General features: G+C 47.6%; 1 protein-coding gene across 1 annotated transcript in view; it reads left to right on the top strand.

Annotated features, from left to right (window-relative positions):
• CYB561 (cytochrome b561) overlaps window positions 1-13,713 on the top strand; it is a 251,254-nt gene extending 237,541 nt beyond the window's left edge. Inside the window, exon 6 of the mRNA XM_069238008.1 lies at window positions 9,032-13,713. Within this exon, the coding sequence (XP_069094109.1) occupies window positions 9,032-9,224 (193 nt within the window). The 3' untranslated portion in view covers window positions 9,225-13,713. The remainder of the gene's footprint in view (window positions 1-9,031) is intronic.
• The last annotated feature ends 532 nt before the right edge of the window (window positions 13,714-14,245 follow it).

Here is a 14,245-nt window from a genome sequence, read left to right as displayed (position 1 = left end):
GGCGCCCAAATTGTAAACGGCAATCTACGGAGCAGAACGGAGGGCACTGAGAGGCCTGGTCGGACTCTGGAACACCGGGTGCGTACCAAGGGTACCAGCATTAAGCACTGGGACAAGGCCAGGCCCGAGGAGTGGCCCCCTGAGGAGAGGAGAGAGGCGGGCAACCTTGACAGCCTAAAGCAGCGGGGCGGCGGCGGTGGCCTCCCAGTGAGCAGAGCGAGGGCTGCGGGACGCTGCCCCGGTGAGGGGGGGCGCCCACACCACAATCCGTGCCGTATTGTGGGGAGCGGGCGAACCACCCCACGGGGAACCACCCAGCGAAGACGACAGAGGGATGATTCAGGGGCCCCATTTCGGGACCCGGAAAGGTATATCCCCCGGCATGTACTGAGAAGGGAAGTAATTGGGCCGGACTGCGCCTAAAGACAGCGGACGCCTGTGTTCAAATAACGAAGAGCCTCCCGCCCCAGTAGGACACACATCGGGCTCACCGGAGGCCAGCGACTAAGAGTACGATTACCCGGAGATTGCTGTGAGACTAACTAGAAGCAGTACTGAGGCCAGAGTGGGCCTAACAGCGGAGACCACGGGCGGGGGAGTCATCGCAACAATAGTCCGGACCCCGCATTGACCCCGGGGGTGCAGCCCCTCACATACCCAATGTCCCCCAAGAACCGGCACAAGAGTAGAATTATGGACGGCGCAACACCCTCCGAGCGCAAAGGGGGGGACCTACGGGACCTGCCGCAATTTAATGTACAGGACACCCTGGACAAAATATTAGGGGCAATCGAAGACACAAAGACAACGCTGCAGCACGACATCAATCAGGTCGCGGTCAAAGTGGGGCTCTTAAGGGCAGACCACCACAAATTGGCGGACAGAGTTAAAGAGATGGAGACCACGCTGGCGGAAATGGCACCAAAACAAAAAGACCTACAGGCCGAGGTGACATGCCTCACGGGCAGAGTGGCACACCTATAACAAAGGGCAGAGGACGCAGAAGGGAGAAACCGGCGGAATAACGTACGAGTGGTGGGCCTCCCAGAGGGGGCTGAAGGAACAAATATGGTGGACTTCCTCGAGAAATGGCTGAGCACAGTGGTGGCGCCAGATAGCCTGACCCCTTACTATACATTGGAACGAGCACACCGAGTGCCCTCGAGGCCTCTCGCTCCGGGCAGACCTCCTCGAGTGGTGATCGCCAGATTGCTACATTATAGAAACAGAGACATCCTTCTGCAGATGGCAAGAGAGGCGGGCCCGTTCAAGGTAGCGAATGGTGAGGTGACACTGTTCCCGGACTTCACATTGGAGGTTCAGAACAAACGTGCTTCATACATGGCAGTTAAGAGGGCCCTAAGGGAAGAAGGGATTCAATACTCTTTACTTTACCCGGCCAGACTGAAAGTGATACTTGACGGCAAAACCACATTCTTTCAATCTCCTGAAGAGGCGTGGGAGTGGTTGGAGGCCCATGGGACTCAACCGGGTCGGCATGCGAGAGGAGGATCGACTGGGAGCGGGTCGTGTCGAGGCCCTGATGGGTGGCGCGTCCGGGGTCGCCCCCGCTTGCCGCCGACCCAGAAACAGAAGGAAAAAGGAAGGAAGGCGGCACTGGAGGCAGCGGCCCGCATGAGCGGAGAGGGGTCCCCCCCCGGAGTGCTCTGGAGGTGAATCGGATGACACTGTGATGTCCTCGGCCAGGGGCTCGGGCTGCTTGGTGGGGTCCCGAAGGTGACCCTTCAGACAGCAGACGACCTTTGATAACTAAACTTATGAGAGAGCCCTGGGGTAAGGTGAAATAGGTTAAAGTGAGGCCCCTCTGAACATGGCCTACCCCCCAATTGAAATCTCGCTTGTTTAGTCAGCCTGGCAAGAATTGCAGTTAAAAGTTTGAATAAGTTGCACTGTTGCACAGTTTTATGGGCAACCTACTGTTCGAGAGGCGCCCTGGGGAGGGCGAGTTGGGAAATGCAATTTCAAGTTATGATGGCACTGTGGGAGACGTGGTTAGAACATATCAAATGTCCGATAGAACAAAAGGGGAGGTCACCAACTAGGGAAGATTGGGGAAGCAACCATCAGCCTGACATACCAACATGGCAAAATACAACTTTCTAACATGGAACATCAGGGGGATGGGCACGCCGACTAAGAGGCATATAATATTGTCTTACCTAAAGAGGAGAGGTATACAAGTAGCAATGCTGCAAGAAACCCACTTAGCAGCTGGAGAAGTGGAGAAACTGAGATGTAGATGGAGGGGGCAGGTGTTTGCTACGGAATATTCAGCATACGCAAGGGGAGCAATGATCTGGGTACGAGCTGGGGTCCCCCTTGAGGTAGAATCATCCAACATAGACAGCGAAGGAAGGTTTGTGATCCTGGAAGGGAAGTTACACAGCATCCCGATTGTCCTGAGCTGTATATATGCTTCCAATCAGGATCAGGTCCCCTTTATGACACGGCTATCGAGTCACCTCACCCGTCAGCGGAGAGGAGAGCTCCTGGTTGGGGGAGATTTCAATAGCGTATTAGACGTAGACTTGGACAGATCCACACCTCCACTACAAGGTGCAGTGACAAATAAGATAGCCAGAAAACTTAGAGAGTGGTTGGATTCTTGGGGACTAGTGGATGTCTGGCGAGAACAACATTTGAATGACAAAGATTACTCGTTTTACTCGGGCCTTCACCGGGTCCACACTAGAATAGACAGAGTAGTGTGTACCGCAACGCTAACACGGGGAATGATCCACTCGGAATATCTAGGACGCACTCTCTCCGACCATAACCCCTTACTATTAACATGGAGGGTGACAGAGGATAGGCCCCCCATTCCGTCATGGAGACTGGCCCCTGCAGCACTCGAGGACCAAGCGTATAGAGAAGCCCTGAGACTACACGTGGCAGACAATATTAAGTCCAATAGAGGATCTACCTCCTCTAGGTCTACGGAATGGGAAACACTTAAAGTGGTGACGAGGGGTTACTGTCTGGGTCAGTCGATCGGGGTGAGACGGTCACTCGAAAGGGAACTAACTAACCTAGAAAGGAAAATACATGAGGGGGAACGGACACACAAGAGAGCGAGGAATATATCCAGGCAAAAAGAGACCACTTCCAGGTCAAAGAACAACTCAGATGCCACAATATGCAAAAATATTTCGCCTCATTACAATCAGAGGAGGGCAGATCGAAGAAAATGCTAGCGTGGTTGGTGAGGCCTGGGGGGGACGGTGAGCCCATCACGAGAGTGCTGGACAAGGAAGGGGAACGTAGAATTAGGCCGGGACCCATAAATGATGCATTCAAGGAATATTACACCCACCTGTACGGGAAGCCCGAAGAAATTAGAATGGAGGCCTTCGATGACTATCTGCAACAGATCCCATTGATGACCTTGGCGACCGAAAAGAGGGAAAGTCTGGGGGGACCAGTGACATTAGATGAGGTCAGAGAAGCTATAGCACAGCTGGCCCCTGGGAAGACTCCGGGGACGGATAGCCTCCCTATGGATTTCTATAAAAAATATGAGACACAGCTTGCCCCCCAGTTAGTAGAAATGTATATGGAAGCACTACAACATGGGGAGCTCCCGGGCTCCCTGAGGGAAGCTCTGGTGGTCCTGCTCCCCAAGACAAAATCCAAAGAGGCATCAGTGACTGACTTCCGCCCCTTGTCAATGTTGAACAGCGATTTTAAAATACTCAGTAAGATCATGGCCAATCATTTGCTCATCCACATACCCACACTCGTACACGAGGACCAAAACGTTTTTGTCCCGAATCGTAGTACTTCCCTAAACCTGAGGTGACTTTTCGCTGTTCTGCACATGGCCAAGGATGTGAGGCCCCCAGCGGGAGTGTTGCTGGCGGTAGACTTTGAGAAGGCTTTCGATTCAATCAGATGGGACTACTTGAGGGCTGTGATGCTTCGAATGGGAATTGGTGAGTGTTGGGTAAAATGGGTGGACTTATAGTACGCATCTCCATTGGCGAGGGTAAAGACAGGCAGGACAGTATCCGATACCTACCCAATATACAGAGGAACCAGACAAGGATGCCCCCTATTCCCACTGTTATTTTTCCTGGCCATTGAGCCCCTGGCGTCCCAGATGCGACGGGGTGGCGTGGGTTTGGGAGTAGAGTGGGGACACTCTGAGCATGTCATCTCGTTATATGCAGATGATGTACTCATTCACCTTAGGGATGGGGAGGTTGGTCTCCCATGGGCTTTTAGGAACCTAGAAGACTTCGGGACACTGTCAGGACTACGCCTCAACTGAGGCAAAACATTTGTGTTCCCCATGTCACCAAGATACGAACGCCCGGCAACTTGCCCGGAGGATGTGAACTGGGCCCCACGTACCTTCAAGTATCTGGGCATACAAGTATTCCATGACATGGCAGACCTTCGGGAGGGTAACCTCGGTAGAGCACTCCGGTCCTTGCAGGCATCTGTTGGGTTCTGGCGATCCCTGAAATTAACGATTATGGCCTGAATAGCGTTATCTAAAATGGTCATGCTCCCCCGCCTCCTTTACTTCTTTGCTAATTTGCCCCTACAGATCCCGTTGGTGTGGTTCTGCGAATTGAACACCCTACTTAGTGAGCTGATATGGGATGTTGGCCGAAGACACACCTTGCTCTCGACACTCTGCAGACCGGCTCACCTGGGTGGTCTGGGCGCCCCAGATTTCGAATCCTATTATTTGGCGTCCCAATTACAGTGGGCAGCCGGTTGATTCGCTGGTAGAGGTCTTTTGGACAGGTGCACCGCCTATGAAGCAATAGACATAAATCAAATTATCGCACGTATGATAAATAGGAAGATAGTCCCCCAGACGGACAGCCTGATGAGAAGGGTAGTGATGTCATGCTGGAAGAGATGTGCAAAGAGGGTCGGGTTGGCTAGCCGTACTCCCCAGCACTACCGTTATCGGTTCTTGCGATCGAATCGGGTGGGAACAACCTGGGGAGCTCGGGATTGGGATCATGGAAGAGGGTGGGAGTGGAGACATGTGGGGAACTGTTCTGAGAAGGGGTGCTGAGGTCCTTCACTGACCTTATAGACGGAGGGGTCCCTCGGGGACAATTCCTACTATTCTGAAAGCTGGTACATACCCTGAAAAAGCACTGGGACACGATTAACGCAGAGCCCACTACCCCTAAGGTGTTACATCTCCTGCTGACAGCTGGAGAGGAGGCCCACTTAATCTCTAAACTATATCGGGTCCAAATTGAGGATGCTTTAGACCCTCTACGGCCACTGAGAGAGAGATGGGGAAGGATGATTGGTAGGGAACTGTCAGACGCAGAGTGGAACAGAGCATTGGCCTACCCCCGGAAGGTTTCCCGCAACACACGGCTGCGATACCTCCAATACAATTACTTCCATAGGACGTACCTCACTCCACACTGACTGTCGCTAATATATGGTGGAGCTCCTAGGACATGCCCAAGATGTGAGGTCGCTGACGCTGACTATGACCACATGGTATGGAGCTGTACGGAAATCCAGCTGGACTGGGGGGCGGTAATGGCTGACCATTATTATCAAGATTATCTGAGATTGCCCTGTCCCTGACTCCCGCAGTATGCCTACTAGGTCTCGGGTTGGGCCTGCCGCGGAGGAAGGTGGGTGGACGCTTTCTGGACCTGGCCCTGGTTCTTTACAGGAGATTGATCTCAAAGGGATGGAAGGCCCCTGGACGTCCCCCACAGACTGAATGGAGACGAGGCGTGACTAAATGGTCTAGAGCCGAACTGCAGGTTCTGAGGGGTGAAGAGGCGAGAGGCCTGCGTCAAAACCCAATCGCACCAGAGTGGGAGGTCATAGTTACGAGATGGGAAGACATAATGAGGGGGACGGGAACACCCACAGAGGAACCGGCAAGAATAGAGGTCTAGGTGGACAGAAGGAAGGGGGGGGGGGATATTTCACCTACTAGAGTGTGTCCTATTAGAGGGACAGCAGGACCGAGTGTGAAACTGGTACAGAGATAACAGTCAGACTTAACTGAGAGCCCAGGGGAGTAGACAGTCCGAATATGGAAGGCCGCCCACCCAGTGAGGAATGAGGGGAGTAAGAGTATAGCGACATCCCACACGCCGGAGAAACCCAGCATGACTTACCTCAGCAAATGTATTTACCTACTCTACGGTGCCATCAAGTTTAATGCTTAAGTTTTGTTTAATTCGAGTTAAGTCTGTTATGTAGTCATAAAACAAAATAGTTATGCAGTACTCACATTTGTGGAAAGAACAGACAAGTAGAGTTAGCACACATATTTTGAATCAGTTTTACTCAGAACCATAGACTGAATAAATAACGTGACAAAAACCCCAAAATTTGTAAAAATCTGTTGTGCTATTAACACTGTTAACTATGAACAAGGTGAGAACTTGACTATGTCACAACTTGTTATGTGTCTGTAAGGCAGCGATTTGTTAATAAAAACATATTTAAAAAAAAAAAAGACATTGAAATCAGCAAGCCGTTATTCTAAACCAACAAGCCAGACAGAGCAGCAAGGGTGGGTTTGAAAGGGGAAAGAGCTATCTCGATCCCTAGCCTAGCTTTTTGATAGGACTGGAAGCACAACCCAATAGAAGGTGGGCAGAGCTTAGGATCCTGCCCCTGCTGCTCTGTGTGGCTTCTGATTGCCTCAGGGATGCACTGATATTCGCCCTGACATTCCCATTTTTAGCGGATATTTTGTGCCGCACAAGGCATGCACAGTATGGGCCACATGTACAAACTTCAGGTTTTACGACTTGCAAATTGCGAGTCATAGTGACTCGCAAATTGTGAATCACAAAACCTGATGGACAACAGTGTCAATGACATTGTTTGCGATTCCCAATGGGGTCGCAAATGTCCTACCTCATGAATATTCATGAGGTAGGTCGCAATTTGCAACACCATTGGGAATGGCCGCCCTCACTGGGATGGTGGCCTGCTGGAGACAGCAGACCACCATGTCTGTGACTGCTTTTAAATAAAGCAGTTTCTTTTTTTTTTTTTTATGCAGCCCGTTTTTCTTGAAGGAAAACGAGATGCATTTGAAAAACAAAAAATGAAAAGTTTTCTTTTCATTTTTTCAGAACAGGCAGAGTGGTCCGTAGGACCACTGCCTGCTCTGAAAAAATATTTTTGCTGCCATTCACAAAGGGGAAGGGGTCCCGTGGGGACCCCTTCCCGTTTGCGCATGGGTTAGCACCAGTTTGAAACTGGTGCGAACTACGATTGGTTTGCGACCGCATTCGCGTTCACAAAACAATCATACATGGCACTGCGACTCGCATATAGGACGGGAACATCCCCTCCTAATTGCGACTCGCAAACCCTTTTTGCTATTCGGTAAATAGATTACCAAATCTCAAAAATGGGTCTGTACATCCCAAATAGCATTTTCCACGTCGCAAACGGCACAATTCTCCTTTTGCGCCGTGGAAAATGCTTCATACATGTGGCCCTATGTCTGCTAAATGAAGTGGATTGTACCTGTATGAAGGACCGTAGTTGAACTACGCCCCTCAGACATGTGTAATCCATACACCCACCTACAGTGTTGTGTTTAAACAGCACTCTGTAGCTAGAAAGTGCCTCAGCCCCCCTGCTCGTCCTGTTATCAGGAGCCTGGAGACAGACCACATGCGCATTGCAATGTTCATAAAAACACGACAGTTGTGTTTTCAAGAACATTCCGCAATTAAGTGATGTGCAATGTCTGAACTCAGCGAGGCAAAGTGCAGAATGTGGGGGGCTGCGCCCTGGAGCCTGTTACAGGGAGCGGCTACTGCCAGATAAAAACAAACATCAAAAATATCTACTTATCTAGGTAGGAGATATTCAATAGAATTGGTGGCATTTATTTGACATTAAAGTGCAAGCTCCATCTATCACAGTGGCATCAGTGTTATTGAAAGGTCAACCACAGAAGCTTTTCTTGATAAAGAGCCTTGCTGAAGCAGCTGGATAACTAAATTATTACATCTGTTTTAAGGGTGAGTAACCTTTCTGTGAAAGCACACAGCTTTTGACAAATCAAAAGGTGTGCCCAGATGAACTAGCATCTGGGTGAAGTCACAGTCTCTCTCTTTAGTACCCCTGACACCTCTGTTTTTTATTCACATAATGCCTGGTGACAGCTACGCTGGCAAGCCAGGCCTAAAGACATAACATAAAGGGAATTGCACTTCCATACCCATTCAGGTCTGTCTGGTAGTCATGTGAGAGAGATGGGAGTGGATGATATGGGCTAGAGGGCAGCTTTCCCTCAAAGCTATTCAGTCGTCACCTTAGGGAGTTTCAAGGCAGTAAATATTACGTTATAATATTTAAAGGGGCACACACCCTCATGCTATTTATTCATCACCTTTCGTGGTGTGAGGGTACCTCACGTTCAGAGTTACAGAAGTACTGCTGTTTTTGGTACGGAAAGCCATAACTCATTCCCCAACCCTCACACAGCACTAGAGTGATGTTCGATGTCACTACCCGTTGAATGCTGTATTTTTCTGCTTCGGCTTTGCTCCCTGCATGGATATCAGACCACCCTTGCTGGTTTCAGAAGTCCTTACAGCCATCGGCTGGTAACTGAGGCAAAGGTAGTTGTTTAATTGCATGCAGCCGGTATGCTAGCAAGGCTCTTGCTGTTATTCCATGCTGGCAGATGCAGTCGATGAAATGTTCTTAACTTGAATAGTAACTATAAGGCTGATGATTAAATCCTTCTAGATCTGTATTTTAGTTAACAATTGTGTGACATTGTGTTTAACTGCAGCAAATTAGTCCTACATTTATCAAATCTACTGCCTCTTGATTACGGTTGTCCATCAGTGCTACAGATAGACATTTCCAAATATGATGAAATTGAATGTTATAGAGTGAAGTTACAGCTGTGACTTATTTTTCAAGGTTAGGTTTGCCGTCAAAAACAATCCCAGATTTCTCCCACCCCTTTGCCTCTTATTAGGATTAACATACAAGCTTTATTAATCAATGTGTTCTTCTTTTGTAGAAACAGCTACTCCCAGCTTCCAATAGAGGGTGTCTTGGCTAATGTGCTTGCGTTACTTCTGTTGGCCTTCTGCATCACCATTGGATATGTTGTGACACGCGATGAGTGGAAGCGCCCACCGCTTCCCGAGGAGCAAGCCCTCTCCATGGACTTCAAGACCCTCACCGAGGGCGAAAGTCCAAGCGAACAGTGATGGTGCCAAAATAACCCTGGCGGCCTTTGCCCTTCTCGCCACTCTTTGTGCTTCAATGTCAGCATTTGTTTAACCACATGGAGAAAGGGCTGTGGAGGTTCCGTGGGGAAACACCTCCCAGCACATGAGATTCAATGGAATATGATTGCAAAGCCAAATGTATGCATAGTTCATGTCTTGTCTGTGGCCTTATGTGCATCGTTTTATATCCAAGTAATCAAAACCAAATGTCATTTTACAGCAGAATTGGAGTCAATTTCTTAAACGAAAGATTAACTCTGGACAATTCCCTGATAACAGTTGCCAATAACCTACTGCACCGGTCTAGGCAAAGTCCTTAATGTTCCTCTTTCTCCAAGAACTGTAAAGTTCTAAATGATTCTCTTTCTCAAAGAACTGTAATATTTCTTTCTTCAGGCTCCTACATTTCAAAAGGCCATGTCTAATTTGTATTCACTATATAGTTTCTTCCAGTACTTTCTAGTTCTTGGAACCAATGTCCAGCCACTGCGCCCTCTGGGTGTTGCTCTACCTAAGGAAAAAAACACAGTATTCCCAGTGTTTAAGTCTGGCACTTGCAGACACTACCGATGGGTACCAGCAAAGAGCAGGTGAAGTGATGGATTTAAGTAGAATCGCTGGGCCCTGCTTTACTTACCACTTACAGCAGGCACGCACGTATTGTTATAGGGAGGAGGAAGAAGCGGCCATAAGCAGGTAGCTGGTAAACGTGTAGCAGGATGCTGGTCGCAATCTGGTCAGAAGAGCAACAAGCTGGGAAGACAACAGATAAGACTAGTGCAACAGCACCATCCAGCTGTGTCAAAAGAATATATAAATGATGTCTCCCAAGAGGCTGATGACCTCCAGACTAAACTGTCAGGGCTCTTCAACTTTAAGGCTCCACTCATTAGCATAATTGATAATTGTCTGATGGTCATTTCTGGGAATGTCAAAGTAGAAAGAAAGAGTGACTCAGCAGAACTTAACATCAGGGACTATTTCCCACCACAGTGAGCTCTGACACAAAGAATGCCATGTCATACTTATTGGTTTTTCTTATCCCTCGGTTCATCAACAAGAAAACAGACAAAATAAGCACGGCAAGAAAATATAGAGTGCTGCTAAGCCTGTGACAACGGTGAACGGCTGGTCGAATCTCCAGGGGCTCAGACGTGTGCGAGAATAGAATCGCCAGTCCATGATGCCTGGTGCTAGAGCACTAAGCAGTCCTGTGTCTCTCCACTGACTTGCCTCGCCACTGTTGGTAATTTGGCCTTGTTGGCAATAGTACTCGGAATACTTTGGCTTGGCACTAAGGGGCATATTTATACTCTGCTTGCTCAGTTTTAGCTTCAAAAATGTGGATGCTAAATCAGCGCATAGCTATATGGGCCCCCCTGCCTGCCTGGCACTGGGTATTATGGCCTTGCCCAGGGGACACTGGTCCCCTTGGCTGGCCATTGGGGTGTCTATACTGGCCATTGGAGTGGTGGGCATGAATCCTTTCTTTACTAAGACAGGAGTCATTTTTGGGTGGTAGTGTGTCAGAAAATGACGCTAGACAGGTTAGCGGCATGATTAGTGCAGCTAACCTAGAGTCATTTCTGGCCCACTAACGCTTTTTTCTCTACTCTCCTCACTCCCATCCCCCCCCCTGACTAGCTCGCATCTTTTTCTTAGACGCTAGCCATTCGTTAGCACCAGATTGCACCATTCCATAACTATGGCGCCCGTTTGGCGCTATGGAATGGCGCAAGCAGACGCTATGGATTTTGACGCAGAACTGCGTTAGCGCAGTTTTGCATCAAAATCCATAAATATGGGCCGAAGTGCGTACACTAGAAAAACCTTATATTAGGACCTGAGCCAGAGGTCCCCCATTGTAATCTATTCTAGGCACATACTGTATTGCACTAGCATTTTGCAAATGTAGCGCTTCTCAATCCTAGCGAAGGAAGAGCACACATTAGTTAATAAGCAATTGCCCTTAATTTAGCAATGGCAAATACTTTTCAAATTATTATGATATAGCAGTAGTATATTTATGCTCTTTTTCTGCCATCATGCTCTGCAGACGGTGACACCATTAGTTAATAACCTTGCCTTATAAAATACATTATTAACAAATTAAGGCCCATATTTATACTTTTTTAGCGCCGCATATGCGTCATTTTTTGACGCAAAAGTGGTGCAAACTTACAAAATATAATTGTACACATTGTACGATTGTATTTTGTAAGTTTGCGCAGCTTTTGCGTAAAAAAAGACGCAAATGCGGCGCTAAAAAAGTATAAATATGGGCCCAAGTGTCCAAAAAAAGAATTGCGGGTGCAGTCGGTTGCCAGTGTGCTGGGTAAAATATCGAGGGCCTTAAAGCAAGCTGCCCTCGCAACCGACTGCAAGCGCGCGCACAGCCCAGCACACCACAGGGGTCTTCTGAGAGACTCCCACACAAACTGCCAGCTGTTGTCACGGCGCTCTCAAACCGACATGCTACTGTTTCACGAAATACCGGAAGAAACGTTGTGTTAAATGACAGTGTGGGCATCTCTGTATTCTTTTGGTGTCTTGGTATTTTGTGCGCTTGATGCAGCTCTTATTTCTGTGGTTCACTGGTTTCTGGTGAAAGTTTGCTGCGCTTGTCACGCTGTGAGAAACAGCTGGAATGCGCCACGTTTTATTTTTTAATGTGTTGTCATTGCCGCCTCGATTCTGGAGACTGTCAGTGTATTGTGGCCCAACAGCGACGAACAGTGGTTGAGCGGGAGACTACTGCCTCAAAATACTTGGGCCCGCAAGCAGGGGCATGGCCTCCAGTGTACTTAAGGATGTGTATTTTTTTAATCTACGGGTTTAAGATACTGAAAGCAACTGGCCACGAAGGTTATTGTATGTGAAGGCTCAAAGTCTGCTTTCTGCTTGGTCGGACAACCTCTGAGGCCGTCATTACGAGTGACCGGGTGTTAGGTTTGATCACCCCTGACGAATACCGATACTGTTTCGGCATTATTTATTGGGTGCAATACACGGCACCTGTTACATGTTTCCCCTCTACAATGGGACATATATGCGGATTTGTGTGCTTAGCCTAACAAAATCAGCGTGTCCGATGTTTTCTTGGCCATTTTCTACATGTAAATTCCAGCACGTTTGATGTATAGAGATTTAACGGAGGATGCAGTTTTTATTACACCCAGTAGGTACTGGGTGCGATAACAGTTATTGGGGCACTCGTAATGAGGGCCATTATTTCACCTAGCTAAACTACACCATTTTGTTTACCAACAAAAAACGACAACGGTAAGGGAACTATTTCCTATGTATTTCTTAGTGCTTTCCCTTTCATTGTATTCTTTAGTTGTGTGTTTTTAACATAACCAATCAGTAGAAGAATCTGGACAGCGAGGGTTGCAGATAGACCCGGAGTTTCTTTTTCATAGGTAAATGCCATGCGAGTTGTTTACAGTGCTGCAACAATAGAGGAAATACAGCGCAATGCAAGGGTTTCAGACAACCACCATTCTGGCATTGTATAAGCACTTTTTGGAACAGTGTCTACCATTAGGCCTGATCAAAAACATGTGGTCAGGGATGGTTGCGTCGTGTGGTGCTCTGTGTCAGCGGTCATTTATAAACTCTATATGAAAAAATCACGGTTTAATCGATATTTGTTCCAAGCAGCAGCAGACAGCTAGATACTGGTACCAATGCTTGATGGGCGCAGTCCTTCTTGGCGGTACTTAATAACTAATGGCATAGTCATTCTCCATGATTTTAATGTACCTTGCCACCTCAAACCCCATGACCCCAGTCATCCTGACAGCACCGTTTATCAAACAGTCTTACAGCCAGGGTGGCTGCTTAAATGGCAGAAAGCGGCAACAGTCTTCTTACATAATCAATTTTGTTAATCCAGAATTTATTTTACAACATTGATTGATGTAATGGCCAGTTCAACATCCTTCAACAAAACACAGGCCAATTGCCACCAGACTGTGTGATGTCTAATTTTGCCAGTGTTTGGCCACTCGTCTTTAGAAAACTGATTGTTATTGTCAGTTTCCTTTGGAGATGTTGATGGACAGTACTTGCCAAGTCATAATGCAACCCTTCCCATGGGTTTAAGGCGGGGTTTTAAGTGAAGTCATCCAATGACTTACCTTTTACTCCTTACCTATTATTAGTTTATCTTTGGCTGTGTGCTTAGAATCCTTGCCAGGCTCAAAAGTGCTAGTTCTTGCAGAGGGTGGCAGGTTTGTTTCAATAATTTCTATTCTTTGCTGTCGTCATATTCCAGTTGATGCTTACAAGTACTGCAGTCCAGCCGAGCAGAGACATCCCAGTGATAGGATGTTGCCATAAACATGCGTCACAGTTCAGACTGTGTTCATGGGATGATGTGCCATGTTGCAGGTGTGCCAAAAGTATGCTTTACACTTAGGCCAGAAAGTTCATTTCAGCTTCATTTGACCATAAAACATTTTACCACTTGGCTACAGAATCTCTCATTTATTTTTTGCTTAAACAAAATGGAATCCAGGTTGGTCTTTTCTTTGCAATGGCATCCTTCTCACTTTCATGGCTTAAAAGCAAGATTTGCTTCCTATTTGGGATAATCATGTCCAGGGCACCCTGTGACTGCTTTTCGTCATAAACATTTTTATCTCCTTAAAAGTTACCACTGGCATTTTGGTCTTGCTGATCAGTCATTTTGCTCAGCTGTCTAGTTTAAAAGACTGCTGATATTGGCAGGGTCTTGGTGGGGTTTTGCACCTTCCACTTCACCTTGATCTGCTTTCCCATGATCCATGAGGTATTCAACAGTTGAGCCTTTTAATGCAAAACCCTTTCCTCAGCCTTGTTGCAGACTTAATTAAAAGTCTGTTTGGTAATCCTGGTTGAGCTTGCCTCTCAGTTGTTGGATGTGAAGTACCAAAAAATAGTAACTGCTTTAATAGCTACTGAGTGTACAGTTATTGTACGTTCAGTAACTCCCAAATAGGAACAATCACTGAAAC

This window comes from Pleurodeles waltl, chromosome 6 (genome assembly GCF_031143425.1).
Source record: "Pleurodeles waltl isolate 20211129_DDA chromosome 6, aPleWal1.hap1.20221129, whole genome shotgun sequence".
In the NCBI taxonomy this organism is placed as follows: domain Eukaryota; kingdom Metazoa; phylum Chordata; class Amphibia; order Caudata; family Salamandridae; genus Pleurodeles; species Pleurodeles waltl.
The sequence above is the reverse complement of the archived record's forward strand: the minus strand, read 5'-3'. Positions and strand labels throughout refer to the sequence as shown.